Below are 27,429 nucleotides of genomic sequence, written 5' to 3' on the forward strand. Positions count from 1 at the left end.
CTAACCTGATGAAGGAGTTGGGCTCCAAAAGCTAGTGATTCCAAATAAACCTGTTGGACTTTAACCTGCTGTTGTAAGACTTCTTAATTTGTTCTTTGGCGGGGGGGAAGAGGAAACAGAATATCAAAACTCTTTCAGAACAACAACATCTCATCCGTCTTGGTATTCTAGTGAAACTATACTATGTACATTTTTGCATCCACTTTGCAAACTTGGGACAGACTGGTAAGAGAGCTCTTTCACTTCCCACTCTTAATTTCCTCCAAAACATAGGGACATTTCTGTTGAATTTGCACAGAACAATGTAACCAAGCCAGAGAGAAATGCACAACTCCACTCACACACTTTGCCAAGATTTTCCAGTTGAGCAATGGAGCCAAGACGAACAGACCTCTTTGTGTGGCTGCCATTAAGTGACATCAGCCATGCCTCTTGGAGGAAAGTGGCACTGATTCTGTCAAATCTCCGACCCGAGAAGTGCAGAACAGTTGTTGCAAAATGTTTCACATCCATAGCAGGGTAGCCAAAATTAAAATAACTGTACATCAGCCCTCCCTTTTTCTTGCACAATCTGGGCACAAGTGCTTCCATCATTCATAAAGCAACATTCGTTTTGCTAACCTTTCTCTATGGCCTCCGGTTAAAATGAGCTCTTAACTATTTAAAAAAACAAAATAATAGTGTATTTAATTTTTGTTTTGAGCTCTTTGGTTATTAGTTATAGAACTAGTTAAGGATAAGGAGAAAAAAAGGCTTTTTCACCGTGTGGTAGTTGAAAGCACAGTGTCAGGCAATGAAATCTCCCAAGAAAGATCAAACTAGAATTAACCCTGGGGGCCAAACATTTTCTTTTAAGCATCCTTTATTTATTGTTTTCTCAACAGAAATAAATAGAACATAGATCTGCATCTAAGCACTAATTTTCTCCCCCCAAAAATCAATTACACTCATGAAGCATGGCCTGACTTTATTTTAGAACTCCGAATTGCGGAGTTAAGCTGACTGATTTTGCTGGTGATGCTGGCAGCATGTGGGATGAGAAAATCGGGATGGCAGCACTTTGTGTCCGATGCAGTTCATGCCTCATCTTGCAGTGCTCAGTTTTTCAGGGCTGGGAAGACTCTGGAATGCTGACAGGCACAAGCATCATTAAAATGTGAGTCTGATCACTGAATCCCAGGCCTGTGGCCTGTGTCCTTGAAAGAAAAATGACCGCATGGTGTTTCCTGGGCTTCAAGTAGGCTGATTTTCATCTACACTTTCTTGCATTTTATTTCATGTGTTGGCTAATTTTGCTGGGTAGTTTTCCATTTGCCCTTTGTATCTGTAATTTTATTTATTTTTCTCAATACTTTACTTTAATTGCTACCATTATTTAAATTGCACCACAGAGATGAGGATGAATATTCCCTTGAGGATCATGAATGGACTGCATAATTGAGATGAGATGCGGGAGATTGTGTGAGACCAACAGCATCCGTGATAATATGTTTTCTGAACACACCCATTAGTACTGCAGCCCTTGTGTTTACAGATCCCTGTTGGAGGGGCACTGTCATTATCTCTTTTTCACACAGTTGTGCTGTCTGCTACATCGTCAAGGGCAACAAAGGGTTCCCGGCATTAAGCTTTCATGCTACTGGCATGCTTCAAACCACTGTCCACAGTTCTCTCAAATGAAGTGACCGCTGCACAGCTTACAGGGGATAACACCATAGCTTTTGCAGTGCCATCGCTGATGGAACTTACAAATTAAGGGACCAAGGTTGAAGAGCATGCTTTTTATTTTAACCTTGTTTTTGATGCCAATCAGTCACAAGGGATTTGGGTGGCTGCATTGACTCATCTGGCAGGCACAACAATTCTTCATCAAAGAGAGCAGTGTGCTTTGCATCCACAGAGTTATTATGGACAATTGATTCCACTTTCCTGCCAGCAATAGGACTTGTGCCCTAACGGCAAGCCACATCCTTTATCAACTGCTGCCTAACTGGATTTTGCACTCCCCAGCTGAAGGAACTTTGGGCAAAGCTCTCTGGGCAGGTTTTTCAAGTGGCAATAGCCTCCCCAAATAGGGTGGGAAGGAGTTCCTCTTGCAAAATTCTTAGACATGTTCCCCTCTCCCAGATGGACCTGTGCCAAGTACCAGCTCAGGCCCATTGTTGCAAATTTCATGCAGTATTCAAACCATCAGCTTCTCATCCCATTTGTTAATAGCGCAAATATATTGCATTTGGGAACCAGTCACTTTGCATGACTTTGCATGTACAAGGTATCGACAATCGTAAAGGTGAAATAGCAAGAGATGGGGAGCCAGGATCTAATCTACAACGAATAGTGCTAAAGCATAGAATCTTGTACCAAATACATGAGGTGTACTTTACCAGTGTTAGGATGTTATCTGGCATTTTAGTTTCTTGAATTGTGTAAGTTTTAACCTTTTCATTTTGAATGTCAATTTATTTTACATGTCAATTTATTTTACCGCCAAGTTAGAAAGGTGGGTCGATGTGCTACTGTCCTGTCCTGTCCCAGCTGTCAAGTTTTAATGTAATTAACACCATGTCTGATACTGGCCTTGTGGCTTATGTACAAGCAATTTAAAGGATCTAAAGGAATTAAGTGGTCAAAAATGTTGGAATGCTGCATGAGACTTATCGCATTACCTTGTGCCTGGATGTCTTGGAACTGTTGTTACCATATGCACCTTGAGAGTTCACATAAGTTGCATGTTAAAATACAAATATCTATATGGATTATTTTATCTTCTTCTACCCACAGGCCAACTACTTCTGACAATATGAAAATAATTGATGGTGTATCTGAAGCTAAGTCTGCTGTGTTGGCTCCCCTCCTGAGTATGATCAAGGAGTTTTGTCAAGCTAATGAATTGGAGGTATGCTTCAAAAAGGCATATCTATTTTTTTGATCCGTCATTACTTTCAGGTTTTATTACAGTACTTCAGCGTCTTGTAGAGATCAGCTAATCACAGTTAATATCATGGTTAGGTAGATAGACCACCATCGACTGGTGGCTATTTTAAGCTGCCTCTTCAGGTTTTCTTATTAAATACTCCACCCGTTTCACTATAAAGTAGCTGTTTGGTCTTTGCATTATGATTGAGAAGTTAATACTTGCCAGGCTGAGGTAGTAAAAACTATTTAATTAACTAAAACATCGTCATCTAACATTGCTAATTAGCCATAAATAAGTTCTCCGTATCAGATTTAATGTCATCAGACTTATTTGAGAATTTGTTTATGAACAAATTTTGGAAAATTAAATTTGCTGGAACATTAGGAGGGTATTGAACGTGGTTATGTCACCGCCGGAGGGAAAGGAAACAGAGGTGATTGTGGCATTGGACACCGAGAAAGCGTTTGACCGGGTAGAATGGGGGTACTTGAGGCAGTTCTGGAGCGGTTTGGAATTGGACCCAGATTTGTGGACTGGGTAAAGCTATTATAAAAGGAGCCGAAGGCGAGTATCCGCACAAATAATATCAGCTCGGAATACTTTCCTTTCCACCGTGGGACTAGGCAGGGATGTCCTATGTCCCCCCTGCTGTTTGCACTCGCGATTGAGCCATTGGCCTTCGCGTTAAGAAGTTCGGGGGTATGGAACGGGATAATGCGGGGGCGGAGGGGGGGGGGAAATAGCGCATAGGGTGTCCTTGTATGCCGATGACTTGTTATTATACGTGTCGGAACCGAGTGTGTCAATGGGGGGACACTGGAGCTGCTTTGGGTGTTTGTGTCTTTCTCGGGGTACAAGGTAAATCTAGACAAGAGAGAGTATTTTGTGGTGTCTCGGCCAGGGAGGGGGGGGGGGGGGAAGGGGGTGCCGGTGCTGCCATTCCATAGTGCAGAGGCTCACTTTAGATACCTGGGGGTGCAGGTTGCTCGAGATTGGGGCGGGGGGGGGGGGGGGGGGGGGGCGGTGCTCCGTAGGTACAACATTTCCAGTTTGGTGGGGAGGGTGAAAGCTGATCTGGCAAGGTGGGATTGTCTCCCTCTATCCCTGGCGGGTCGGGTACAGGTGGTTAAAATTAAGGTGTTGCCGCGATTTGTTTATTTTCCAATGCCTGCCGATTTTCCTGTCAAAGGCATTTTTTAGAGAGTTAAAGGGAATGATTACCTCGTTCATATGGGGAGGGAAGGTGGCCAGAATTAGAAAGGTGCTGCTACAGGGGGGAAGGCAGACGGGGTTTGGGTCTTCCGAACCTGATGTATTATTACTGGGCGGCAAATGTGGAGAAGGTACGGAGCTGGGTCAAAGGGGTTGACTCCCAATGGGTCAGAATGGAGGAGAGTTTGTGTAGGGGGTCGGGATTGAAGGCTCTAGCAACAGCGTCGCTCCCGACGGCCCTGGGGAGATACTCAGGGAGTCCGGTAGTAATAGCTTCGTTGAGAATTTGGAGCCAGCACTTCAGGTTGGGGGCAGGGTGAAGGGAAATGCCGATTCGGGGGAACCATAGATTTGAGCCAGAGAAGTGGGATGGAAATTTTCAGAGATGGGAGGAGAAAGGAATTAGGACACTAAAAGATTTGTTTCCTGGGGGTCGTTTTGCAGGATTGAAGGAGCTGGGAGCGAAGTATGGACTGGAGCAGGGAGAAATATTTAGATACATGCAGGTTTGAGACTTTGCCAGAAAGGAGATACAGAGCTTCCCAGTAGAGCCGGCTTCCACATTGCTGGAGGAGGTGCTGACGACAGTGGGACTGGAGAAGGGAGTAGTATTGGCAGTTTACGGGGCTATTTTGAAGGTGAGAAGGTGCCGCTGGAAGGGATCAAGGCAAAGTGGGAGGAAGAGTTGGGAGAGGGTATGGAGGAGGGGTTCTGGTGTGAAGTGCTCCGGAGGGTGAACATCTGCACCTCGTGTGCGAGGTTGGGACTGATACAGCTTAAGGTAATGTATAGAGCGTACCTTACAAGGGCGAGGATGAGCCGATTCTTTGAGGGAGTAGAAGGGTGTCAGACCAGCCGGGGTTGGAAACGGGTGCGGAGGCAGATGTTTTAGCCTTCTCCTCATTGATCGCCCGAAGTCGGATCCTGTAAAGGTGGAGATCAACCTCTCCACCCTGTGCCCTGGCATGGCGGGGGGACCTGCTGGAATTCTTGATGCTTGAGAAGGTCAAATTTTAACTGAGAGGCAGGATGGAGGGGTTCTACAATTCATTCTGCACTTAGGCGTTATTCGTTCTGCACTTTCGAGAATTAGATTATATTGAATATTGGAGAGGCTGGGAGGGTTGGGGGGAGGGGGACTGTATGTGTTAATGGTGACTATGGGTGATTCCTGATTTGTTTTTGTCATTTGTTTATGTTAACATGCAGGCTAATGTTTGGGGGTTTGGTGGGAGGTTGGGATTGTTATTGATATGGGGATTGACATTGCATTCGTTACTGATTATTGTTGGGTGTAAATTTGGGAGAAAATGTGAAAAAGGAGGAAAATAAAAATATTTTAAAAAAAGAAAAGAAAATTACATTTGCTGAATTCACTTAAAGCACGTTTATGCCAAATTCATTGCTAATCTATACTTTTCACCAGATGGACAAGTTTTCTGTTTTGAGTCGCGGTGTACAACAACCTACAGTCCAACTGAGCTCGGCTTTTGACCCCGTGTCGGGTGTCGCACATTCAACATTGGTAAGAAGATAGTCTTAAAATATCACTCGTTTTATCCTTGGCTCCCTCGTAGAAACTGCTTGGCTTCCAATTATTATTCCCCCATTAGTGGCACACCTTACATCAGGATCTTAACAGTGTGAGCTTGAGTAAGAAGTTTGCAGATGATATAAAAATTGTGGTTGATAGTGAGGAGAAAAACTATTAACAGCGACAAGGTATCGGTGGACTGGCCAGGTGGGTGGTACAGTGACACAAATAATTAAATCCTGAGAAGCAATATGTTTGGGAGTGAAAACAAGGCAAAGAAATATACAAGAAAAGATGGTATATTGAGAAGTGCAGAGGAGCAGTGGGACCTTGGAGTGCATGTCTACAGATCCCTGAAAATAGCAGGACAGGTTAAAAAGCCAAATTAATTACTTTCCTTTATGAGCTGAGACATAGCAAGGAAGTTGAGCTAGGACTGGATAAAACACTTGTTAAGCCCACAGCTGGAGCATTGGGATGGAAAAACTTTAGCTGTGAGGAAAGATTTGGTAAGTTGGAACTGTTTTCTTTGAGCCCAGGAAACTGGTGGATTTAATTGAGTTGTATAAAATTATTATTTTTTAATTATTCGTTATTCAAGCAAGACTTTCATTATCACAAAAACAGCAACAGTACTGCAAATCCCAACACTATTATTCCAGAAGTGCACCCACCCAACCCCCAAATCCCCCTCTCCCCTCCCTCACCGCCGCAGAAAGAAAACAAAACGTTAATCAAAATAAAAAGACAACCCACCCCACCCCCACCAATAGCTACCAGTAATCTATTCCCTGGAAAAGGATGTGAAAGGCTACCACCTCGAGTAGATCCCTTCCACCGACCTCTTCTTGGTTATTTGATCTTCTCAAGGAGCAAAGATTCTATCAGGTTCCCCAACCGTGCCGGGGCCTTAGGCGACACCGGGGACCTCCACCTAAGCAGAACTCGCCTCCGTGCTGTTAGTGAGACGAAGGCTAGGTCATCTGCCCTTGTCCCAGTCTGCAGCACCAGTGAGTCTGATAATCCAAAAATAGCCAGCAATGGGCACGGCTCCAGCTGAACACCCAAAATCCCCGACATTGTATCAAAAAGCGGAGACCCAGAAACTAACGAGCTTGGGGTAAGACCAAAACATGTGTGTGTGAATTGCCGGCCCCCTAGAGCACCGCTCACATCTATCCTCCACCCCCAAGAAGAACCCATTCATTCGCGCCCTAGTCAGGTTCTCTTATGCACCACCTTGAACTGGGTCAGGCTTAACCTCGCATATGAGGATGTGAAGTTGACCCAGTGAAGAGCCTGACTGCACACTCCTACCCTCAAAGACCAAACCCAGCTCACCCTCAAAGTCCCTCTTTACTTCCTCCAATGACGCCTGCTTCATTGCCAACATCTACCCATAGACTTCCGAACCCTTACCCATCCCTACCCCGACCAAGGACAGGACCCTGTCCATAAGCGAGGGTGATGGTACCGCAATCCTTGCGTAAAAAAAAATCACGTACCTGAAACTTCTCTAACAACCCATCTAGCCAGTGAGCCTATCTTCCAGAAGCAGGGGCGTCATTCTCCGACCCCCCGCCGGGTCGGAGAATGGCCGTTGGCCGCCGTGAATCCCGCCCCCGCCGAAGTCTCCGGTACCGGAGATTGGGCGGGAATCGGGCCGCGCCGGTTGGCGGGACCCCCCGCTCAATTCTCCGGCCCGGATGGGCCGAAGTCCCGCCCATAAATTGCCTGTCCTGCCGGCGTAAATCAAAGCTGGTATTTACCGGCGGGACCAGGCGGCGTGGGCGGGCTCCGGGGTCCTGGGGGGCGCGCGGAGCGATCTGACCCTGAGGGGTGCCCCCACGGTGGCCTGGCCCGCGATCGGGGCCCACCGATCCACGGGCGGGCCTGTGCCGTGGGGGCACTCTTTCCCTTCCGCCTCCGCCACGGCCTCCACCATGGCGGAGGCGGAAGAGACTCTCCCCACTGCGCATGCGCGGGAAACTGTCGGCGGCCGCTGACGCTCCCGCGCATGGGCCGCATTTCTGGGCCAGCTGGCGGGGCACCAAACGCCATTTCCGCCAGCTGGCGGGGCAACAAATGCCATTTCCGCCAGCTGGCGGGGCGGAAATCCCTCTGGCGCCGGCCTAGCCCCTCAATGTTGGGGCTCGGCCCCCAAAGATGCGGAGCATTCCGCACCTTTGGGCCGGCACGATGCTCGTCTGATTGGCGCCGTTTTTGGCGCCAGTCGGCGGACATCGCGCCGTTGGGGGAGAATTTCGCCCCATGTTCCTCAACCGCTCCCATGCCCTGAACGATGAATCTAAGCCAGACTACACAAACCTATGGTTCCTGCAAATTGGACCCAGCAGTGATTCGGGGCTGGTTTAACATAGGGCTAAAGAGCTGGCTTTTAAAGCAGAGCAAGGCAGGCCAGCAGCACGGTTCAATTCCCGTACCAACCTCCCCGAACAGGCGCCGGAATGTGGAGACTAGGGGCTTTTTGCAGTAACTTCATTTGAAGCCTACTTGTGACAATAAGCGATTTTCATTTCATTTTAATTTCATTTCATGGAACCCAGTTTAAAATGCTGCCTAAACTGATTCCAAATTCTCAATAAATGGCTATCACCATTGGGCTAGAAGAGAATCTAGCAGCGGAAAGTGGGAGTGGAGCAGTAACCAGGAAACCTCCATCTGCTCCCATATAGAGTCCAGATCCTTGAACCACTCCCACCCTTTGGCAATATTTTCCGCCCAGTAGTAACAGAACAGATTAGGTATTGCCACCCCCCGACTGTTTATCCCTTTGAAAAATGTCCTACGAACTCAAGGAGTCTTACCAGCCCAACAAAAGTAGATATCAATTTATTAACCCTCAAATAAAAGCCACGAGAAGAAAGACTCTGAGATCCTTCTTGCTAAGGTCAGAGGGAGGGGGGGGGGGGGCATCCTATCTTTACAAATAGACCTTTACCCCATCCACCAGACTAGAAAAGTTAAGTTTATGGAGCATGATCCAGTCATGGGCCATCCGGACACCTAGATACCGGAAGCTAGTCTTGACCGGACGAAATGGCAGCTTCCCTAGATCAGGTCCCTTAAAAAATCCACTCTTGCCCAGATTTAGCTTGTACCCTGAAAAAGAAGCAAATCTCCTGAGCAGCTGCATTATCTCCCCCCACATTTGAGAGAGGGTATGTGATATACAGTAACAAATTGTCCATGTATAAGGACATTCTATGCTCCCTCCCCCCACGCTCTATCCCCTTCGACCCTAGGGGCTGGTTTAGCTCACTGGACTAAATCGCTGGCTTTGAAAGCAGACCAAGGCAGGCCAGCAGCATGGTTCAATTCCCGTACCAGCCTCCCCGAACAGGCGCCGGAATGTGGCGACTAGGGGCTTTTCACAGTAACTCCATTGAAGCCTACTTGTGACAATAAGCGATTTTCATTTCATTTCAACGCAATGGCTAACGGCTCGATTGCTAAGGCAAACGAAAGCAGAGACAATGGACACCCCTGTTCAGTTGAAAATAACCCTAGCTCAGGGCATTAGTACATACACTTGTGGTGGGGGCCCTGTACAAAAGCCCAATCCATGAAATAAATTTTGGCCCGAAGCCAAACCGCCCCAGGACCTCAAAGGTGTAGAAAATGATGAGGAGCCCAAGCAGATGTAGACAGAAACACCTGTTTCCCTTGGCAGAGAGGTTAATGATGGGAGACAATTGTACAAGGCATTTGTTGAGAGTATTGTGGACCGTTTTGGTCCCCTTATTTGAGGAGGGATGTAGTTACATTAGAGGCAGTTCAAAGGAGGTTCACTAGTTTGATACCAGAGATGAGGGGTTTGTCACGTGAGGAGAGATTGAGTAGTTCAGGCCTATACTCTCTTGAGTTTTGAAGAATGAGAGGAGATATAATTGAGGCATAAAAGATGGCAAAAGGTATTGACAAAGTAGACGTAGACGTGCTTCCTCTTGTGGGGCAGTCTGAAACGAGAGGTCATAGATTTAGGATAAGGGATAGCCGATTTAAAATAGAGATGAGAAGAAATTACTTCTCTCAAAAAGTCGTGAATCTGTGGAAATCACTAGCCCCGAGTGTGGTGGATGCTGGACATTGAGTAAGGGAGGAGATAGACAAATTTTTAATTAGTAATGGGTTTGAAGGGTATGGAGAACGGGCAGGAGAGTGGATTTGAGGCCGAGAGGAGATGAACCATGATCGCATTGGATGGCGGAGCGGGCTCGAGGGGCTTAATTGCCTAATCCTGCCCCTGGCTTTTATGTTCTTATAGGTTTAAAACAGTTTGCAGAGAATTAAAGGACAGTTGAGAATGTACTTTTCATCCAGAGGATGGTGGGGCTCTGGAACTCATTGCCTGGAAGGGTGGTTTAAAAAAAAAATACTTGGATGCACACTTGAAGCACCATAATTTCAAAGACTATGGACTAGGAGCTGGAAAGTTGGGGAACTCTTTGGCGGTCAAAACAGACATGATTGGTCAAATGGCCGCCTCCTCTGCTGTTTCTGAGCCTCTATATGGATCCACATGTTGGGCCTCTACCATGTCGCAAAAAACTGAGTATATTTAAAAGTTGGCTAACGTCTAAATGCTATATTAATATTGGTAGTGAAATGGCAACTATTTACTTGAGATGAAAGATCTACTTAGAAATGTTTCAATAACAAAACCTTTTAGGAGCACCATTTGTATTATTAACTGGATAAATCATTTCAAACAATCAGATTATTTTGTCATATATGCCAATACACAAGATATAAAATGTGTATTTATGATCAGTTTTGTGTGTATATGTGTACATATTAACGTGTAAGTTGTTATTGCGATATCACTGATACTATACCATGGATTTAATTCTGCAAATGATTGTGGTGATTTTTGTAGGCTATAATCGGGTGATTTTCTATTCCCTCCTCCTAGTTTCACACAAGAATTGGAGATTCAAGCAACACTGCTGTTCCTGTAGTTGGTCATCATTTGGCCTGTACACCAAAATCTAGTCACTCTATGGATGTTAATCAAGCTGGACCTAGTCATTCAGCTCAGGAACCGAACATCAACACTACCCCGAATCCTCCAGTTACCTCAGGTGAAAATAATTTAGTCTTGTTCAATGATTCAAACTTTTCTCAGAAATGTTTTATTTCTTTACTCAATCTACAAAATCAGTTAAATAAATAGATAGATGCTGCTTAAAATTTAGGATAGAACCATACAGACCTTAGTAATTGAAAGTATTCTTCAGTTGATGAATGCATTGTGTGGTTTGGACATTGGGGCCAGAGAGAAGGTCCAGCTTCAATTCTTAGTCCTTGCCAAGGCAGCTTATCTCATCTGGTGTGGAATTGGAGACACTGCAGTTGGAGTTGAGCCCATAGGCGAGGGAAGGGAAATTATTTGCCACTTCCAAGTTCCCATCACTGTCCAGTCATGTCTGGAGCAGGTGCGTATATAATATGTCAATTTGTCCACATGCATATTGTCCATGTACACATGTGAAGGAAAGTCATTTGTGTAAGTTACTGGAGAATAACTGCCACATATAGGATAAAGAAATGAACAGTGCGGGTACAAAATAGAAAGAAAAAATATCCAAACGATGTCACAGATTGTAAATGACAGATTTCCACCTGTGCGCTCGCGATCTCAGCCAAGCTGCTGTAAGACGGGATGGAAGGGACAGTAGCGGGGAGAAAGAGCAAATATGACAAATCACATCGAGTTGCTCTTACACACTTACTTTAGAATTTGCATTAGTGAAGGTTGGAGAATTGTGCTCTGTAATAGGAGACCCAAAATTAAGGGAATAAAATGTTGGGGTAAACAGCAATGTTCTCTTTATTGCCCATGATGCCTCCCTGCAGTGACCAGCAGATTTGGATGGGATTGGGGTTGATGGGTCACGAGGCATTACCACCGAAAGACCAGCTGCTGAGCAGTTGACAAATGTCTAGAAATAAATTCCCCGTCTGTCATCTCAGAACCAGAAGTGAGGGGCCAGGCAGAATGCAAATTTACAATATGCACATACACCATTGAAGCGAGTAAATGTCTTCAACAAAAACAAATGTTCTTTCTGAACCAGTGCATGTCCATAAAGCACGATGGAGCATAACAAGGCTACAGTCAGTACAGGCATGAAAATTATAACTTAAAAATATGCTCTGCAGGAATCGTTTGTTGTTTCCCCCTCTCCCTTTCTGCTAGAGATATCTTCTCAGATTGCTTTTGGGTAATTCTGGCAGGCCTTTTCTTCACATTCTCTGTATTTACCTCTTGTGACTCTACTTGTTATGTTCTGCTTGGGTATGTACCTGTGCTTTGTTTTTTTCTTCTGTGTGCTTTTTAAAAGTACGTTCTTGGTATGTGGGGGGTCTTCAGGGGACAGTTAGCATGGGGCTGAATCACATATAGACCAGACTGAGTAAGGAGGACCCATTTCCTCCTTGAAATGAGATAGATGAACCAGTGAGTTTCTCCGACAATCCGACCGCTTTGTGGCGACTTTTACCAATGCATCCTCTTGATTTCTATAGACCTTTTTTTTAATAAGCTTAATTCAAATTTTCAGTCTGCTTTGGTAGCACATGAACTCTAGTTTATCAGAGCTGGCCTCTGGACTATTACTGCACTTGCTTGCGCTTTGTGTCTCGAATTTTGTTGCAGCATGCTTCCCTGCGCTTGAAGACTAATATCGTTGAAATCAGAAAATGGTAAAACAAAAAAACAAGATAGACTTTTAAATATTTGCACACAACGGCAACATGACTTTGTAGCTTAGTGTTGACCAATCAGACCTGCATGTCGAAGCAGACCACTCCATGCAGTCCAGCATTGGATGAAATGCAAATTTCAAGCCACCCTTTGCTAACAGATTTAACGTAATTCCCCTAATCCAAAAGTATTTTTACATTTGAGAAACCAGAAATTTAAAATCTCCAGCAGAATGCAGTACAAGTTATTGGTGCTGTAAGCTCCTGAACTGGTGAGTGGTATGCCTGGAGCTTAAGGCCACAGTCCCCCCAAATTCCTGATCTGGGCTATGATGCTCACGGTGCAGCAGCGTGGAAGCTGAGCACTTTTTGACAGAGATAAAGGACAACTCGGTAGGGGCTAATCCTGGTGGCAACTAGTCAGGTGTTGCCAAAAGCTTGAGGGCCAGGCCGTTATCCATTCTCTGGGCTGGAAACAATTTAGAGGAAGCTGCCAAAGTACCAACGGGTTTTTTCTTTTTACCCACGTTGTCCCTGTATTACTGCATATTTACAAATGTGTCCCAAACTTTTCTTGTGCCTGTAGACTTGGAATCTGTTGAGACACAGCATGATGGTGAGCACATGGGGCACCCACAAAGTCCTTGCATTGAAACAAAATCTCCACCACCCAGAACTACTGCACCTTGTCCCAAAGAGGAAGAACTAACGTGGATTGAAACGGCAGTGAGTATTTTAACCTAAAACCCTAATTTTCCTTTTTCATTAAAATGAATGGAATGTCTCAACCATCATAATTGTTGAGGGTATTTTTTGGCAAGAAATCAAAATTAAGAACTAATTGAAAGAAACTATAGAGTAATCTGAAGACCTAGCATTCTAACTGTAGGTTGCGTTCTGATTTTTCACTGTGATACAATGTATGAGCATAAATTAAACTAAACTTATAAATGTTGAGTAATCATTGAACGGACCAGGTCACATCTGTAATTGCCAGTGGAGGTGGAGAAATGCAGCAAATCTTAGTAGCAATGTCAAGGCAGAAGTAACTGTTATGAAATACTAATTGCTTCGTAACAGTACGAAATGCAAAGATTCCATTTTAGGCTATTTGAGATTCTTGTGTTGAGTTATACCTGTTTGGGCTATTGCTTGTTTATATGATGTTGTGCCAGTAGATGGCAGTAGAATCCCAGAGATTGATTTACTTTGCCATTTTTCTGCTTCTTATTCCGGGAATTTGCTATATGGATTATTGAGGTTATTATATTTTTGGATTTTAATAAGTGAACAAATAGGCAAAACACATTTTCTTTAATTAGTGGGAGGGAGAGAAATCACCATTTGCTATAATTTATATGCATTCCAAACATTACAGATAATTTTACATCATATTCAACTTGTAATTTTCATATTTCTTCTTCAGCTCAACAAAGTGAGCAATTCCTGTGCAGGGAAACTTCCCTTTGGGGTCCCTTGAGTCAGCAGCAAACAGTTGCAGGCCAGGGACAGCATGGGTATCTGGAAGCTGACAGCTCCAAGCGCCTCAATAACTTGTCTTATGAAATGAAATGAAAATCGCTTATTGTCACAAGTAGGCTTCAAATGAAGTTACTGTGAAAAGCCCCTAGTCGTCACATTCCGGCGCCTGCTCGGGGAGGCTGGTACGGGAATCGAACCATGCTGCTGGCCTGCCTTGGTCTGCTTTCAAAGCCAGCGATTTAGCCCAGTGTGCTAAACCAGCCCCTGCTAGGGACATAGGAACATCCTGACTTGCATTAGTGTTGGTTTTTCCACTTTACACTCTGCCATCATTATGGTGTGATTTCCATTTTGATCCATTCTGTGCCTAAATATAGATTAATGCTTAGATTTATAATCTGGGTTAATGTTTTTTAAGGATAATTTTTTATACATCAGTAACTCAAGCCCTTGTTTCTAACAAGATTCTGGGGTGAAGTATAGGTTTAGATTTTTTTTTAAATGTATGTTGTAAGGATTCTTCCTCTTTATTCTCTGTTGGTCCCCTTATTTCCGCTTTTATTTTTTGTTGTTATATTTTTGATCCATGATGATTATTACACATACCTTTTTAAGGCGAGAGGCCTATATCTTTAATTCAAGCAGGAAGAATCCGGTAGGCTGTGCTGGTTTAAACTGGAGTTGCAGATTGCCGACATCAGTGATAGAGAGAGGGGTTGGGACTCGGGTTGATTGATTGGCTGGTGGGCGGTTGATTAGCCCAAAAGGCTGTGCTCTGCCAGGTAATAGGTGTTGATTAGACCTGATCCCACTGGAATGCTTTTCAGAGTCCCAAGATTTGAGTTTGCTTTCAGTTTTGATTCTGGCAGCAAGAAGGAGTCGAGACTCTGCTAACCCTTCAGATAGATCCAGCTAACTCTCCCCAGAAGGCCACTGTGAGGGCTGACTCTCTCTCCAGAAAGCTTCTGGGGGCTGTTTTCCCAGAACAGCGGAGGCCTGAAGGCAAACCACAAACTGAAAGCACAATTTGATGAGAAATAAAGTGCCTCTCCAGGAAAAGCTGTGAGGAATGCATTTTAAACTATAGAGTACTTGAATTAATGTATCTACAATAAAGACTTTAATCTGCAAGCTTGCTGTGAAGATGAGTGTGCCAAAACCATCATCTGGAACAAAGACATTTTCTTCCCTCCACATGATTTTTACCTCTTTCCACACATCTGTGTTTGTCTGTCTTGTGTGTGTGTATGTGTGTAGAGAGAGTGGGAGCAAGTTAAAGTGGGTATTAGCTTGTTGATAACCAGCTGTATTTACTGCATTTCATTCATTTCATTTCATATTTCGTGATAGTTCTTGTTACAAATAAAATAGTAATCTTGTTTACATTTACAAACCTGGTGTCTGAATATTGGACAGCCAAGGGTCAAAGACTTTGGGATTTCTATAAGAATTATTGGTTAATTCAGCTGTGTTGTGACTCGGGGACACGTGAGGCTGGAATTGACCGTGCACTAGCCCAAGGGGTCGTAACAATATCAGCAAATTGCCTGAAGCTTCGGATCCAGTAAATAAACATTCTGATTGATTTTATGACTCATAATGTAGAAAAGATGTTCTCCATTGACATCACCAAAAGTAGATAACTGAGCCTCAATTGATGTTCGAGAGATTTTGCTGTGTGTAAATTGGTTGACATTTTAGTCTATAGAGCAACAGTAATTGCACTTTAAAAGTAATTCATTGGCCGTGATACAGTTGGGACGTCCTGAGGACACAAAATATGCACAATGAATATAAACAGTCTTAAATGCCTTGTTAGTGTAAATTTGCTCTTTTCCAAGATTCCTGAATTTATTCCAACTGCAACTGGTCGTGTTTCTGTCTTCAGGGAAAGCACACAGGCAGCTGTCAAAAAGTTCCGTCCAGCGTATCCTCCCTTAGTTTGGCACCATGGAAACAGCCTCATGCTTGCACAGAAGAATTGTTTGATGATTCACACACACAGGTGAGTCAGTTCCACTAATGGCCGCTTGTGATATTTATGGGGAGAAATGAGCCTCTGCTGATTGATTCAGCCTCATGTACAGTTCATTAATATTTGTATAACCTTTCAAAGCGTAACCACACGTTTCCTGCACAATAATTAAAATACTTTGTATTAGAATACTTTACAGCAATAATGAACAATCCCTGTCACTGACACTTGCCTTTATTTTAAGTGGTTGAAGAAGGATTTTCAGGAAATTTCATTTCGATAAACTATCCTAGCCAAGTGTAACATCCCTAAACTGCATACATTGGCCAGAATTCTCCGGCTATTCACTGGCGGTGGGAATCTCTTGTCCCACCGGCGGTGCACCCCTCCTTTCCGCCGACGGGTTTCAATGGGAAATCCCACGGACAGTGGGGGAGTAGAGAAATGCGCCACCAGTGACCGGCGCGCTGCCTCCCGCTGCCGAGAAACATGTGGCTAGGAAGCCGGGGAATCCCGCCCATTGTTTTTTAATTAATTTAAACCGTGCTGTTGATGCTGGAGTGATTCCATGTGGACTCCAGACTGAATTTGTTAAGACTGTTGGATCTATCTGACATCAGGGACTGAATTCTGCACTTCGCTACGCCGGAAGCGGGAATCGCAACCGGGCAAAGAATTGTACAAAATGAAAAATCGAAGATTCCGACGCCATGCTCCGGTCCCTTGCTGATATCAAAGTTTCTGGCAGATCCATGGAAAAACCATCATTTACGTGGATTACAATATCATTAGCGGCTTGTATGCTTCACCCTTCCACAACGCTTCACCCCTCTTGGCAGGAGGTCTCACGGGCATAAATTAGTGCAAGTATTGACAAGCGGGGCCTGGGCACCAGGGCTGCGTAAGGGAAGCGGGAGGCTAAAACAACACTGGGGGGTGGCTGCCTGGGATGGGGCAATAACGGAGCGATTTGGTGCCAAGTGTGTGGACCCATGGGTGTCTCCCTCAGGAACAGGGTGGCTTGGCTCAGACCGCCATTGCTGCAGTCTGTCTTTTAAATGCACCTCTTTGGTGCTACATACAGGCTCCTGGCTGCTCCCACTGCTGCATGTGTCCTTTGAATGCTCAGAAGCCCTCTGGTCACCTGGGAGCCCACCCAGGCTGCCCCTCTGGGAACCCTCACACATCAGCGGTATCATCATGGGATTAGCGTAGCCAAGCTCAATCAGGGGCCCATCAGCTGTTGGCACTCCTTAGAAGTGCTGCCACACTGCACAGGAAGCAGGGTATCAGCAGAGCTCACCCCAACCAGAGGACACCTGCACTGTGGCCTTTGGAGCCATTCCTGGCTCTCTGCCCCTCTCCATTTTAACCCAAACTGAGCTTCTGACCCAATATCTGTCACAAAGATTACCTACCTCCATCTCCATAGCACCACCCATGTCTGCCATCAGATCTGTGCTGTTGTTATCGCCAGGCCAGTTTGCCTGTCTGGCCTCCTATCCTCTACCCTCTATAAACCTGTGCTCATTGAGCATTCGACTCTCTATCCTAGCCCATATCTAGTCTCGCTCATCCATCATCCCTTTCGTCACTAATCAGTATTGACTTTCAGTCCCTCAAACTCTCCAATTCAAATCTTCCAAATTCATTCAACGCCACAATCCTCTCCCGACCCCAGCCTCCCCCAAGCTTTCCACTGATTCTGGCCTCTTGTGCGTTCTGTCTCCATTTGGCCCACTGTTGGAAGTGGTGTCTTCAGCCACGTCGGCTGCATTCTGTGGAATTCCCCATCGAAGCCTGTCCACCTCGCCTCCCTTGAGGCCCTCATTAAAACCCATCTTTTTGACCATGCTTTTGCTCAATCATCCGTATATCACCGTCTTCGGCTCAGCATGTTTGTTTCTGAGAGAATTTCAGGGTTGTTTTTTTTTTTTTAAATAATATTTTATTGAAAATTTTTGGTCAACCAACACAGTACATTGTGCATCCTTTACACAACATTGTAACAATACAGATAATAATGACCTTTTTTAAATTTAAACAAAAACAACAACAAATAAATAAATATTAAATAACAAAAAATAAAAACTAGCCCTAATTGGCAACTGCCTTGTCTCAGGCCACCCCCCCCCCCCATCCCTCCCCCCCCCCCCCCCCCCCCAAGTCCTGGGCCGCTGCTGCTGCCTTCTTTGTTCTCCCCTATCTATCTTTCCGCAAGATATTCGACGAACGGTTGCCACCGCCTAGTAAACCCTTGAGCCGACCCCCTTAGGACGAACTTAATCCGCTCTAACTTTATGAACCCCGCCATATCATTTATCCAGGTCTCCACCCCCGGGGGCTTGGCTTCTTTCCACATTAGCAATATTCTGCGCCGGGCTACTAGGGACGCAAAGGCCAAAACATCGGCCTCTTTCGCCTCCTGCACTCCCGGCTCTTGTGCAACCCCAAATATAGCCAACCCCCAGCTTGGTTCGACCCGGACTCCTACTACTTTCGAAAGCACCTTTGTCACCCCCATCCAAAACCCCTGTAGTGCCGGGCATGACCAAAACATATGGGTATGATTCGCTGGGCTTCTCGAGCACCTCGCACACCTATCCTCCACCCCAAAAAATTTACTGAGCCGTGTTCCAGTCATATGTGCCCTGTGTAATACCTTAAACTGAATCAGGCTTAGCCTGGCGCACGAGGACGACGAGTTTACCCTGTTTAGGGCATCTGCCCACATCCCCTCCTCAATCTCCTCCCCTAGCTCTTCTTCCCATTTCCCTTTTAGTTCGTCCATCATAGTCTCCCCTTCGTCTCTCATTTCCCTATATATATCCGACACCTTACCGTCCCCCACCCATTTCTTTGAGATGACTCTGTCCTGCACCTCTTGTGTCGGGAGCTGCGGGAATTCCCTCACCTGCTGCCTCGCAAAAGCCCTCAATTGCATGTACCTGAATGCATTCCCTTGGGGCAACCCATATTTCTCGGTCAGCGCTCCCAGACTCGCAAACTTCCCATCCACAAATAGATCTTTCAATTGCGTTATACCTGCTCTTTGCCACATTCCATATCCCCCATCCATTCCCCCCGGGGCAAACCTATGGTTGTTTCTTATCGGGGACCCCCCCAGTGCTCCGGTCTTTCCCCTATGTCGTCTCCACTGTCCCCAAATCTTCAGTGTAGCTACCACCACCGGACTCGTGGTATAGTTCCTTGGTGAGAACGGCAATGGGGCTGTCACCATAGCCTGCAGGCTGGTCCCCCTACAGGACGCCCTCTCTAATCTCTTCCACGCCGCTCCTTCCTCCTCTCCCATCCACTTACTCACCATTGAAATATTAGCGGCCCAATAATACTCACATAGGCTCGGTAGTGCCAGCCCCCCCCCCTATCCCTACTACGCTGTAAGAATCCCTTCCTCACTCTTGGAGTCTTCCCGGCCCAAACAAAACCCATAATACTCTTTTCTATCCTTTTGAAAAAAGCCTTCGTGATCACCACCGGGAGACACTGAAACACAAAAAGGAATCTCGGGAGGACCACCATCTTAACTGCCTGCACCCTCCCTGCCATTGACAATGCAACCATGTCCCATCTCTTGAAATCTTCCTCCATCTGTTCCACCAACCGCGTCAAATTTAGTCTGTGCAATGTGCCCCAATTCTTAGCTATCTGGGTCCCCAGGTAACGAAAGTCTCTTGTTACCTTCCTCAACGGTAGGTCTTCTATTTCTCTACTCTGCTCCCCTGGATGCACCACAAACAGCTCACTCTTTCCCATGTTCAATTTATACCCTGAAAAATCCCCAAACTCCCCAAGTATCCGCATTATTTCTGGCATCCCCTCCGCTGGATCCGCCACATATAGTAGCAGATCATCCGCATATAAAGATACCCGGTGTTCTTCTCCTCCCCTAAGTATTCCCCTCCATCCCTTGGAACCTCTCAGCGCTATCGCCAGGGGCTCAATCGCCAGTGCAAACAGTAATGGGGACAGAGGACATCCCTGCCTTGTCCCTCTATGGAGCCGAAAATATGCCGATCCCCGTCCATTCGTGACCACACTCGCCACTGGGGCCCTATACAACAGCTGCACCCATCTAACATACCCCTCTCCGAACCCAAATCTCCTCAACACCTCCCACAGATAATCCCACTCCACTCTATCAAATGCTTTCTCGGCATCCATCGCCACTACTATCTCCGTTTCACCCTCTGGTGGGGCCATCATCATTACCCCTAACAACCTCCGTATGTTCGTGTTCAGCTGTCTCCCCTTCACAAACCCAGTTTGGTCCTCATGAACCACCCCCGGGACACATTCTTCTATTCTCATTGCCATTACCTTGGCCAAGACCTTGGCATCTACATTGAGGAGGGAGATTGGTCTGTAGGACCCGCATTGTAGCGGATCCTTTTCCTTCTTTAAAAGAAGCGATATCGTTGCTTCTGACATAGTCGGGGGCAGTTGTCCCCTTTCCTTTGCCTCGTTGAAGGTCCTCGTCAGTAGCGGGGCGAGCAAGTCCAAATATTTTCTGTAAAATTCAACTGGGAATCCGTCCGGTCCCGGGGCCTTTCCCGTCTGCATGTTCCTAATTCCTTTCACCACTTCTTCTACCGTGATCTGTGCTCCCAATCCCATCCTTTCCTGCTCTTCCACCTTGGGAATTTCCAGCCGATCCAAAAACTCCATCATTCTCTCCCTCCCATCCGGGGGTTGAGCTTCATACAATTTTTTATAAAATGTCTTAAACACTTCATTCACTCTCTCCGCTCCCCGCTCCGTCTCTCCATCTTCGTCTCTCACCCCCCCTATTTCCCTCGCTGCTCCCCTTTTCCTCAATTGGTGTGCCAGCAATCTGCTCGCCTTCTCTCCATATTCATACTGTACACCCTGCGCCTTCCTCCATTGTGCCTCTGCAGTGCCTGTGGTCAGCAAGTCAAATTCCACATGCAGCCTTTGCCTTTCCCTATACAGTCCCTCCTCCGGTGCTTCCGCATACTGTCTGTCCACCCTCAAAAGTTCTTGCAACAACCGCTCCCGTTCCTTACTCTCCTGCTTCCCTTTATGTGTCCTTATTGATATCAGCTCCCCCCTAACCACCGCCTTCAACGATCCCAGACCACTCCCACCTGAACCTCCCCATTGTCATTGAGTTCCAAGTACTTTTCAATGCATCCCCTCACCCTTAAGCACACCCCCTCATCCGCCATTAGTCCCATATCCATTCTCCAGGGTGGACGCCCTCTTGTTTCCTCCCCTATCTCCAAGTCTACCCAGTGTGGGGCATGATCCGAAATGGCTATAGCCGTATATTCCGTTCCCCTCACCCTCGGGATCAATGCCCTACCCAACACAAAAAAGTCTATGCGTGAATAGACTTTATGGACATAGGAGAAAAACGAGAACTCCTTACTCCTAGGTCTACTGAATCTCCACGGGTCCACCCCTCCCATCTGCTCCATAAAATCCTTAAGCACCTTGGCTGCTGCCGGCCTCCTACCAGTCCTGGACTTCGACCTATCCAGCCTTGGTTCCAACACCGTGTTAAAGTCTCCCCCCATTATCAGCTTTCCGGTCTCTAGGTCTGGGATGCGTCCTAGCATTCGCCTCATAAAATTGGCATCGTCCCAATTCGGGGCATACACGTTTACCAACACCACCATCTCTCCCTGTAATTTGCCACTCACCATCACGTATCTGCTCCCGTTATCCGCCACTATAGTCTTTGCCTCGAACATTACCCGCTTCCCCACTAATATAGCCACCCCCCTGTTTTTCGCATCCAGCCCCGAATGGAACACCTGCCCTACCCATCCTTTGCGCAACCTAACCTGATCTATCAGTTTCAGGTGCGTTTCCTGTAACATGACCACATCTGCTTTAAGTTTCTTAAGGTGTGCGAGTACTCGTGCCCTCTTTATCGGCCCGTTAAGCCCCCTCACGTTCCACGTGATCAGCCGAGTTGGGGGGCTTCCCACCCCCCCCCCTTGCCGGTTAGCCATCATCTTTTTCCAGCTTCTCGCCCAGTTCCCACGCGGCTGTATTTCTCCCAGACGGTGCCCCCCCGCCCATCCTTTCCCGCACCCACTCCCCCCTTTCCCCAGCAGCAGCAACCCAGTAATTCCCCCCTCCCCCCCCCCCCCCCCCCCCCCCGCTAGACCCCCCGCTAGCGTAATTACTCCCCCCATGTTGCTCCCAGAAGTCAGCAAACTCTGGCTGACCTCGGCTTCCCCCCGTGATCACGGCTCGCCCCGTGCGGCGCCCCCTCCTTCCTGCTTCTCTATTCCCGCCATAATTATCATAGCGCGGGAACCAAGCCCGCGCCTCTCCCTCGGCCCCGCCTCCCATGGCCAACGCCCCATCTCCTCTCCCTCCCCACCTCCCCCCATCACCACCTGTGGGAGAAAGAAAAGTTACCATACCGCAGGATTAATCATACAATCCCTCTTCGCCCCCCCCCCCCCCCCCACTCGTCCCACCACTTTGTCCAAACGTTCATTTTCGTAGTCCAATCATTCCAATTTTTCTTCTACAATAAAAGTCCACGCTTCATCCGCCGTCTCAAAGTAGTGGTGCCTCCCTTGATATGTGACCCACAGTCTTGCCGGTTGCAGCATTCCAAACTTTATCTTTTTTTTGTGAAGTACCGCTTTGGCCCGATTAAAGCTCGCCCTCCTTCTCGCCACCTCCGCACTCCAATCTTGATAGACGCGGATCACCGCGTTCTCCCATTTACTACACCGAGTTTTCTTCGCCCATCTAAGGACCATTTCTCTATCCTTAAAACGGAGAAATCTCACCACTATGGCTCTGGGAGCTTCTCCTGCTCTCGGTCCTCGCACCATAACTCGGTATGCTCCCTCCACCTTCAACGGACCCGTCGGGGCCTCCACTCCCATTAACGAGTGGAGCATCGTGCTCACATATGCCGCGACGTCCGCCCCCTCCACACCTTCAGGAAGGCCAAGAATCCTCAAGTTGTTCCTCCTTGCGTTATTTTCCAGTGCCTCCAACCTCTCCACAGATCGTTTCTGGTGTGCCTCCTGTATCTCCGACTTCGCCACCAGGCCCTGTATGTCGTTTTCATTCTCTGCTGCTTTCGCCTTCACGACCCGAAGCTCCTGCTCCTGGGTCTTTTGTTCCTCTTTCAGCCCTTCAATCGCCTGTAATATCGGGGCCAACAACTCTTTCTTCATTTCGTTTTTTATCTCCTCCACGCAGCGTTTCAAAAACTCTTGTTGTTCAGGGCCCCATATGAAACTGCCACCTTCCGACGCCATCTTGGTTTCTGCTTGCCTTCCTTGCCGTTGTTCCAAAGGATCCGCTGCAATCCGGCCACTTTCCTCTCCTTTTTCCACCCGTATCCAGGGGGAACACCCTTCTGGTTTACCGCACGGTGTTTTCAGCCGTTAAAATTGCCGTTGGGGCTCCTATCAAGAGCCCAAAAGTCCGTTTCACAGGGAGCTGCCGAAACGTGCGACTCAGCTGGTCATCGCCGCACCCGGAAGTCCCCAGGGTTGTTTTTTTATATTAAAGGTATTAATGCAAGCTTTTGTTGTAGCTGAGTGTCCAGCAGACTATTGACATTGTCATTGAGCAGCAGAGAAACAGTGATAGATGCACGGATTGGGCAGTCATAAAAATCACGGGTTTTGCAGTACTGATAATCTGTAAATCAGATCAGGTTTTGGCAAGTGCATATTCACAAAACTTGAATTTCTCTCTATCTCACGTACTCTTTTTATCCTTTGTTCTTTCTGTCTCACTCTTTTTTTATTTCTGTCTCCCTCCTGCTTTCACTTTCTCTTTTTCCACCTCACTTTCTTTCCCTCTCATTTTGTGCCTATTTAGAAGCATGAGTAGGCAATCAGTCATTTAACCCGATCATTGCTGATCTTCCACCTTAATGGCATCTTCCCGCACTAGCCCTGTATCCCTCAATGTCATTGGCATCTAGAAATCTTATTGTCTCTGTTTTGAACAAATTCAATGACTGACGGCCACAGCCCTCTGCGGTAGAGAATTCCAATGATTCACCACCCTCTGACTAAAGAAATTCCTCCTCATCTCAGCCCTAAAGGACCAACATTTATTCTGAGATTGTCATTGAGTCACAGAATTTTACCGCACAGAAAGCGGCCCATCAACCAACCATGTCTGTGCCAGCCATCAAACACCTAGCTGTTCAAATCCAATTTTCCACCACTTGGTCTGTAGCCCTCTATCCTCTGTGTCTAGACACCCCTCCCCAAAGCCAGGGTAAACATTATTCCTCCATCTACCCTGTTGAGCCCTTTAGGAGTTTTGTACACTTCCACGTGATCACCTCCCATATTTCTGAACTCTAGAGAATACAGGCCAAGTCTCCTCAACCGCCCCCCAAGAGAATAATCCCACCATCCCAGAATCAGTCTGGTGAACCTTTGTTACACTCCCCCCCTCTATGACCAGTATATCTTTCCTTGGGTAAGAAGACCAATGCTCCAGGTATGGTTTCACCTAGGCCCTGTGTGACTGCAGCAAGACTTCCTTACTCCTGGACTCAAATCCCCTAGCAATAAAGGGCAACATAGCATTTGCCTTCCTAACTGCTTGTTGCACCTTTCAGTGATTTATGAACAAGGCCACCCTGGTCCCTTTGGACATCAACACTTCTCAATCACTTCATGTTTAAGAAATATTCTGCATTTCCGTTTTTCCTGCCAAAGTGGATAACTTCACTTTTTTCCACATTATATTCCATCTGCCATGTTATTGCCCACTCACTTTGTTTGCCGAAATCCCTTGAAGTTTCTTTGCATCCTCCTCACAACTCGCATTCCCAAACGTTTTGTGTCATTAGCAAACTTGGAAATATTACATTTAGTCCCCCACATCCAAATCATTGATATAGATTATGAATGGCTGGCGCCCAAGCCCTGATCCTTGTGGTAGTCCACTAGTCAGCCTGTCAACCCGAGAATGATCCAGTTATCCCTACTCTTTTTTTTCTGCCAGGTAAACAATCCTCAGTCCATCCCAGTATATTTCACCCAATCCCATGAGCTCTAATTCTGCTACTAACCTCTTTTATGGGATCTTACCAAAAGCCTTCTGAAAATCCAAATTCTCAAAAACCACTGGTTATCTGTTATCAATTCTGCTAGAAATACGTGCAAAAAAACTCCAACCAGTTTGTCAAACACGATTTCCCGTTCATAAATCTGTGTTGACTGCCCAGTCCAACCATTATTTTCTATGTGCCCAGTTATCACACCCGTTAGAATATAGAGGGCAGCACGGTGGCGCAGTGGTTAGCACTGCTGCCTATGGAGCTGAGGACCCGTGTTTGAATCCTGGCCCTGGGTCACTGTTCGTGTGGGGTTTGCACATTCTCCCCGTGTCTGCGTGGGTTTCACCCCCACAACCCAAAGATGTGCAGGGTAGGTGGATTGGCCACGCTAAATTGGCCCTTAATTGGAAAAAAAATAATTGGGTATTCTAAATTTAAAAAAAAGAATATATTCTCATATCTTCCCTACTACTGTAGTTCATCGTTTTCTCGCTCCCTCCTTAAATAGCGGGGTTACATTTGCTACCTTCTAATCTGCAGACACCATTCCAGAATCTATAGAATTCTGAAAGATTATCACCAATTCGTCCACTATCTCTACAACCACCTCTTTCAACATTCTAGGATGTAAGTCTTCACCAGTCCCATAAATGTCTCCACCACTTCTTTACATATACTAATTTCTTACGAATACTAATTTCATTCAGGTCCTCAATCTCACTAGTCTCTTGACTCCCTAATATTTCTGGGAGGTTTTTGGTATTTTTCTCTGCGAAGACAGACACAAAGTATTTGTTTAGTTTTTCTGCCGATTACTTATCACCCATTATAAATTCTCCATTCTCTGTCTGTAATGGACCCATACTTGCCTTTACAAATCTTATCCATTTTCCATATCTATAGAAGTTTTCGCCGCCCATTTTATTTTCCTCGCTAGTTTACTTTCATATTCTATTTTTCCGTTTATTAATTTCTTGGTTCTCATTTGCTGAATTTTAAAATGTTCCCAATCTTCAGGCTTACTACTTTTTTTTGGCAACTTCCTTTGATTTAATAGAATCTTTAATTATTCTTTCCAACGTAGAGTCAAACGGACTCAAAACATTAGCTCTGTTTTCTCTCCCGACAGATGATGCCAGACTTGTGGAGTTTTTCAAACATTCTCTATTTTTGTTTCAGATTTCAGCATTCGCAGTATTTTGTTTACTTGAATTTCTCTTGGTAGCCCTGGTTAGATCAGTTTTACTGATGGTTTTTGATGCCTTAAAGGAATGCAATTTTGTTGCAAACCATGTATTCTTTAAATGTTAGCCATTGCCTGTCTACTGTCACCTTTTGATGTAACTTCCTCAGCCAACTTCCTCCCCACACCTTCATAGTTTCCTTTGTTTAGATTGCTCCGAAAGAGCACTCTACCTGGGCTCACTCCCCCACCCTATCCCCATAACTTCACGCATTGATCATGGCCAATCCACTAACCTGTAAACTCTGGGAGGAAACCAGAGCACCCAGAGGAAACCCACGCAGACACGGGGAGAATGTGCAAACTCCACACAGCCCATCACCCAAGGCTGGAATTGAACCTGGGTCACCTTTCCTTAAAGGCTCCTTTACAATTAGATTATTAATTTCTTTCCTTCCCCATTGCATAATACAAGATCTAAAATAACATTTTCTTTAGTTGGGTTATCAACATGCTGTTATAGAAAACCATTGCACATACATTTCAGGAATTTGTTCTTCACAACATTAGTGCTAATTAGGTTTACCCAGTCTTCATGGAGATTGAAGTCCCCCATGATTACTGTATTACCCTTGTTACATGCCCCTCTAATAACCTGATTAAAACCGTGCCCTACACTACCACTACTATTTGATGGCCTATAAACAACTCCTAGCTTGGCTTGTTGCCCCTCGCCCTTTCTTATACAGTTGACAATTTGTCACTCGATCTCTCTGTTTCTGTTAGGTGGATTTATGTATGTCTTGATCTCCATTATATTTTAGTGCAGTGTACCATGTTTAATTCATTCTCTTCTCCCTGCATGCATACACACACTTTCCTTTTCCGTTGTCTTGTACCTTCTCTCTGGTGTGCATCAATCCTCAAGAGAGTTGCCAGATGATCTTTGATACTTCCTGTATTTATATGGAAGCAACCACCCTCCGATTCCTAAGAACAGCCTGAGTTGATCTACCCTCTGATTTTCTGTACCTTCTGAAAAGGAGCACTTTGATCCGACAACTTGGCGAGATTAGGGTGTTGCTGTATGGAGGAATCATTGACATCATTGACATGAATCTGCATCGTAAACGTTTGTGATGTATTGGAGCAACAGTGCTTTGTGCCTACGGGTTGCCATTACCGTTTCTGTTTATTCAGTAAATTGGTTTGATTTTTTTGACTCTTTATGTAAATACATTGTAAGTTCTCCTTGTGTAATTGAAGCATAAACTGTGATGTTGAACTGACAGGCACTTCAAATGTCCTTCTATCACATTGATGAAAGCTTCCATTATGCATTGCT

The 27,429-nt window shown here is 45.9% G+C and overlaps 1 protein-coding gene across 4 annotated transcripts in view; it reads left to right on the top strand.

The window, feature by feature from the left end:
- The window catches only part of wrn (WRN RecQ like helicase), a 146,088-nt gene that overhangs the window by 107,328 nt on the left and 11,331 nt on the right, over nucleotides 1–27,429 (top strand). For all 4 annotated transcript variants that reach the window (XM_072495402.1, XM_072495404.1, XM_072495401.1 and 1 more), the window contains 5 exons: nucleotides 2,782–2,896; nucleotides 5,556–5,654; nucleotides 10,600–10,768; nucleotides 12,979–13,118; nucleotides 15,763–15,879. In XM_072495402.1, coding sequence (XP_072351503.1) covers nucleotides 2,782–2,896; nucleotides 5,556–5,654; nucleotides 10,600–10,768; nucleotides 12,979–13,118; nucleotides 15,763–15,879 — 640 coding nt within the window. The remainder of the gene's footprint in view (nucleotides 1–2,781; nucleotides 2,897–5,555; nucleotides 5,655–10,599; nucleotides 10,769–12,978; nucleotides 13,119–15,762; nucleotides 15,880–27,429) is intronic.

Source organism: Scyliorhinus torazame, chromosome 3, assembly GCF_047496885.1.
Source record: "Scyliorhinus torazame isolate Kashiwa2021f chromosome 3, sScyTor2.1, whole genome shotgun sequence".
Lineage (NCBI taxonomy): Eukaryota > Metazoa > Chordata > Chondrichthyes > Carcharhiniformes > Scyliorhinidae > Scyliorhinus > Scyliorhinus torazame.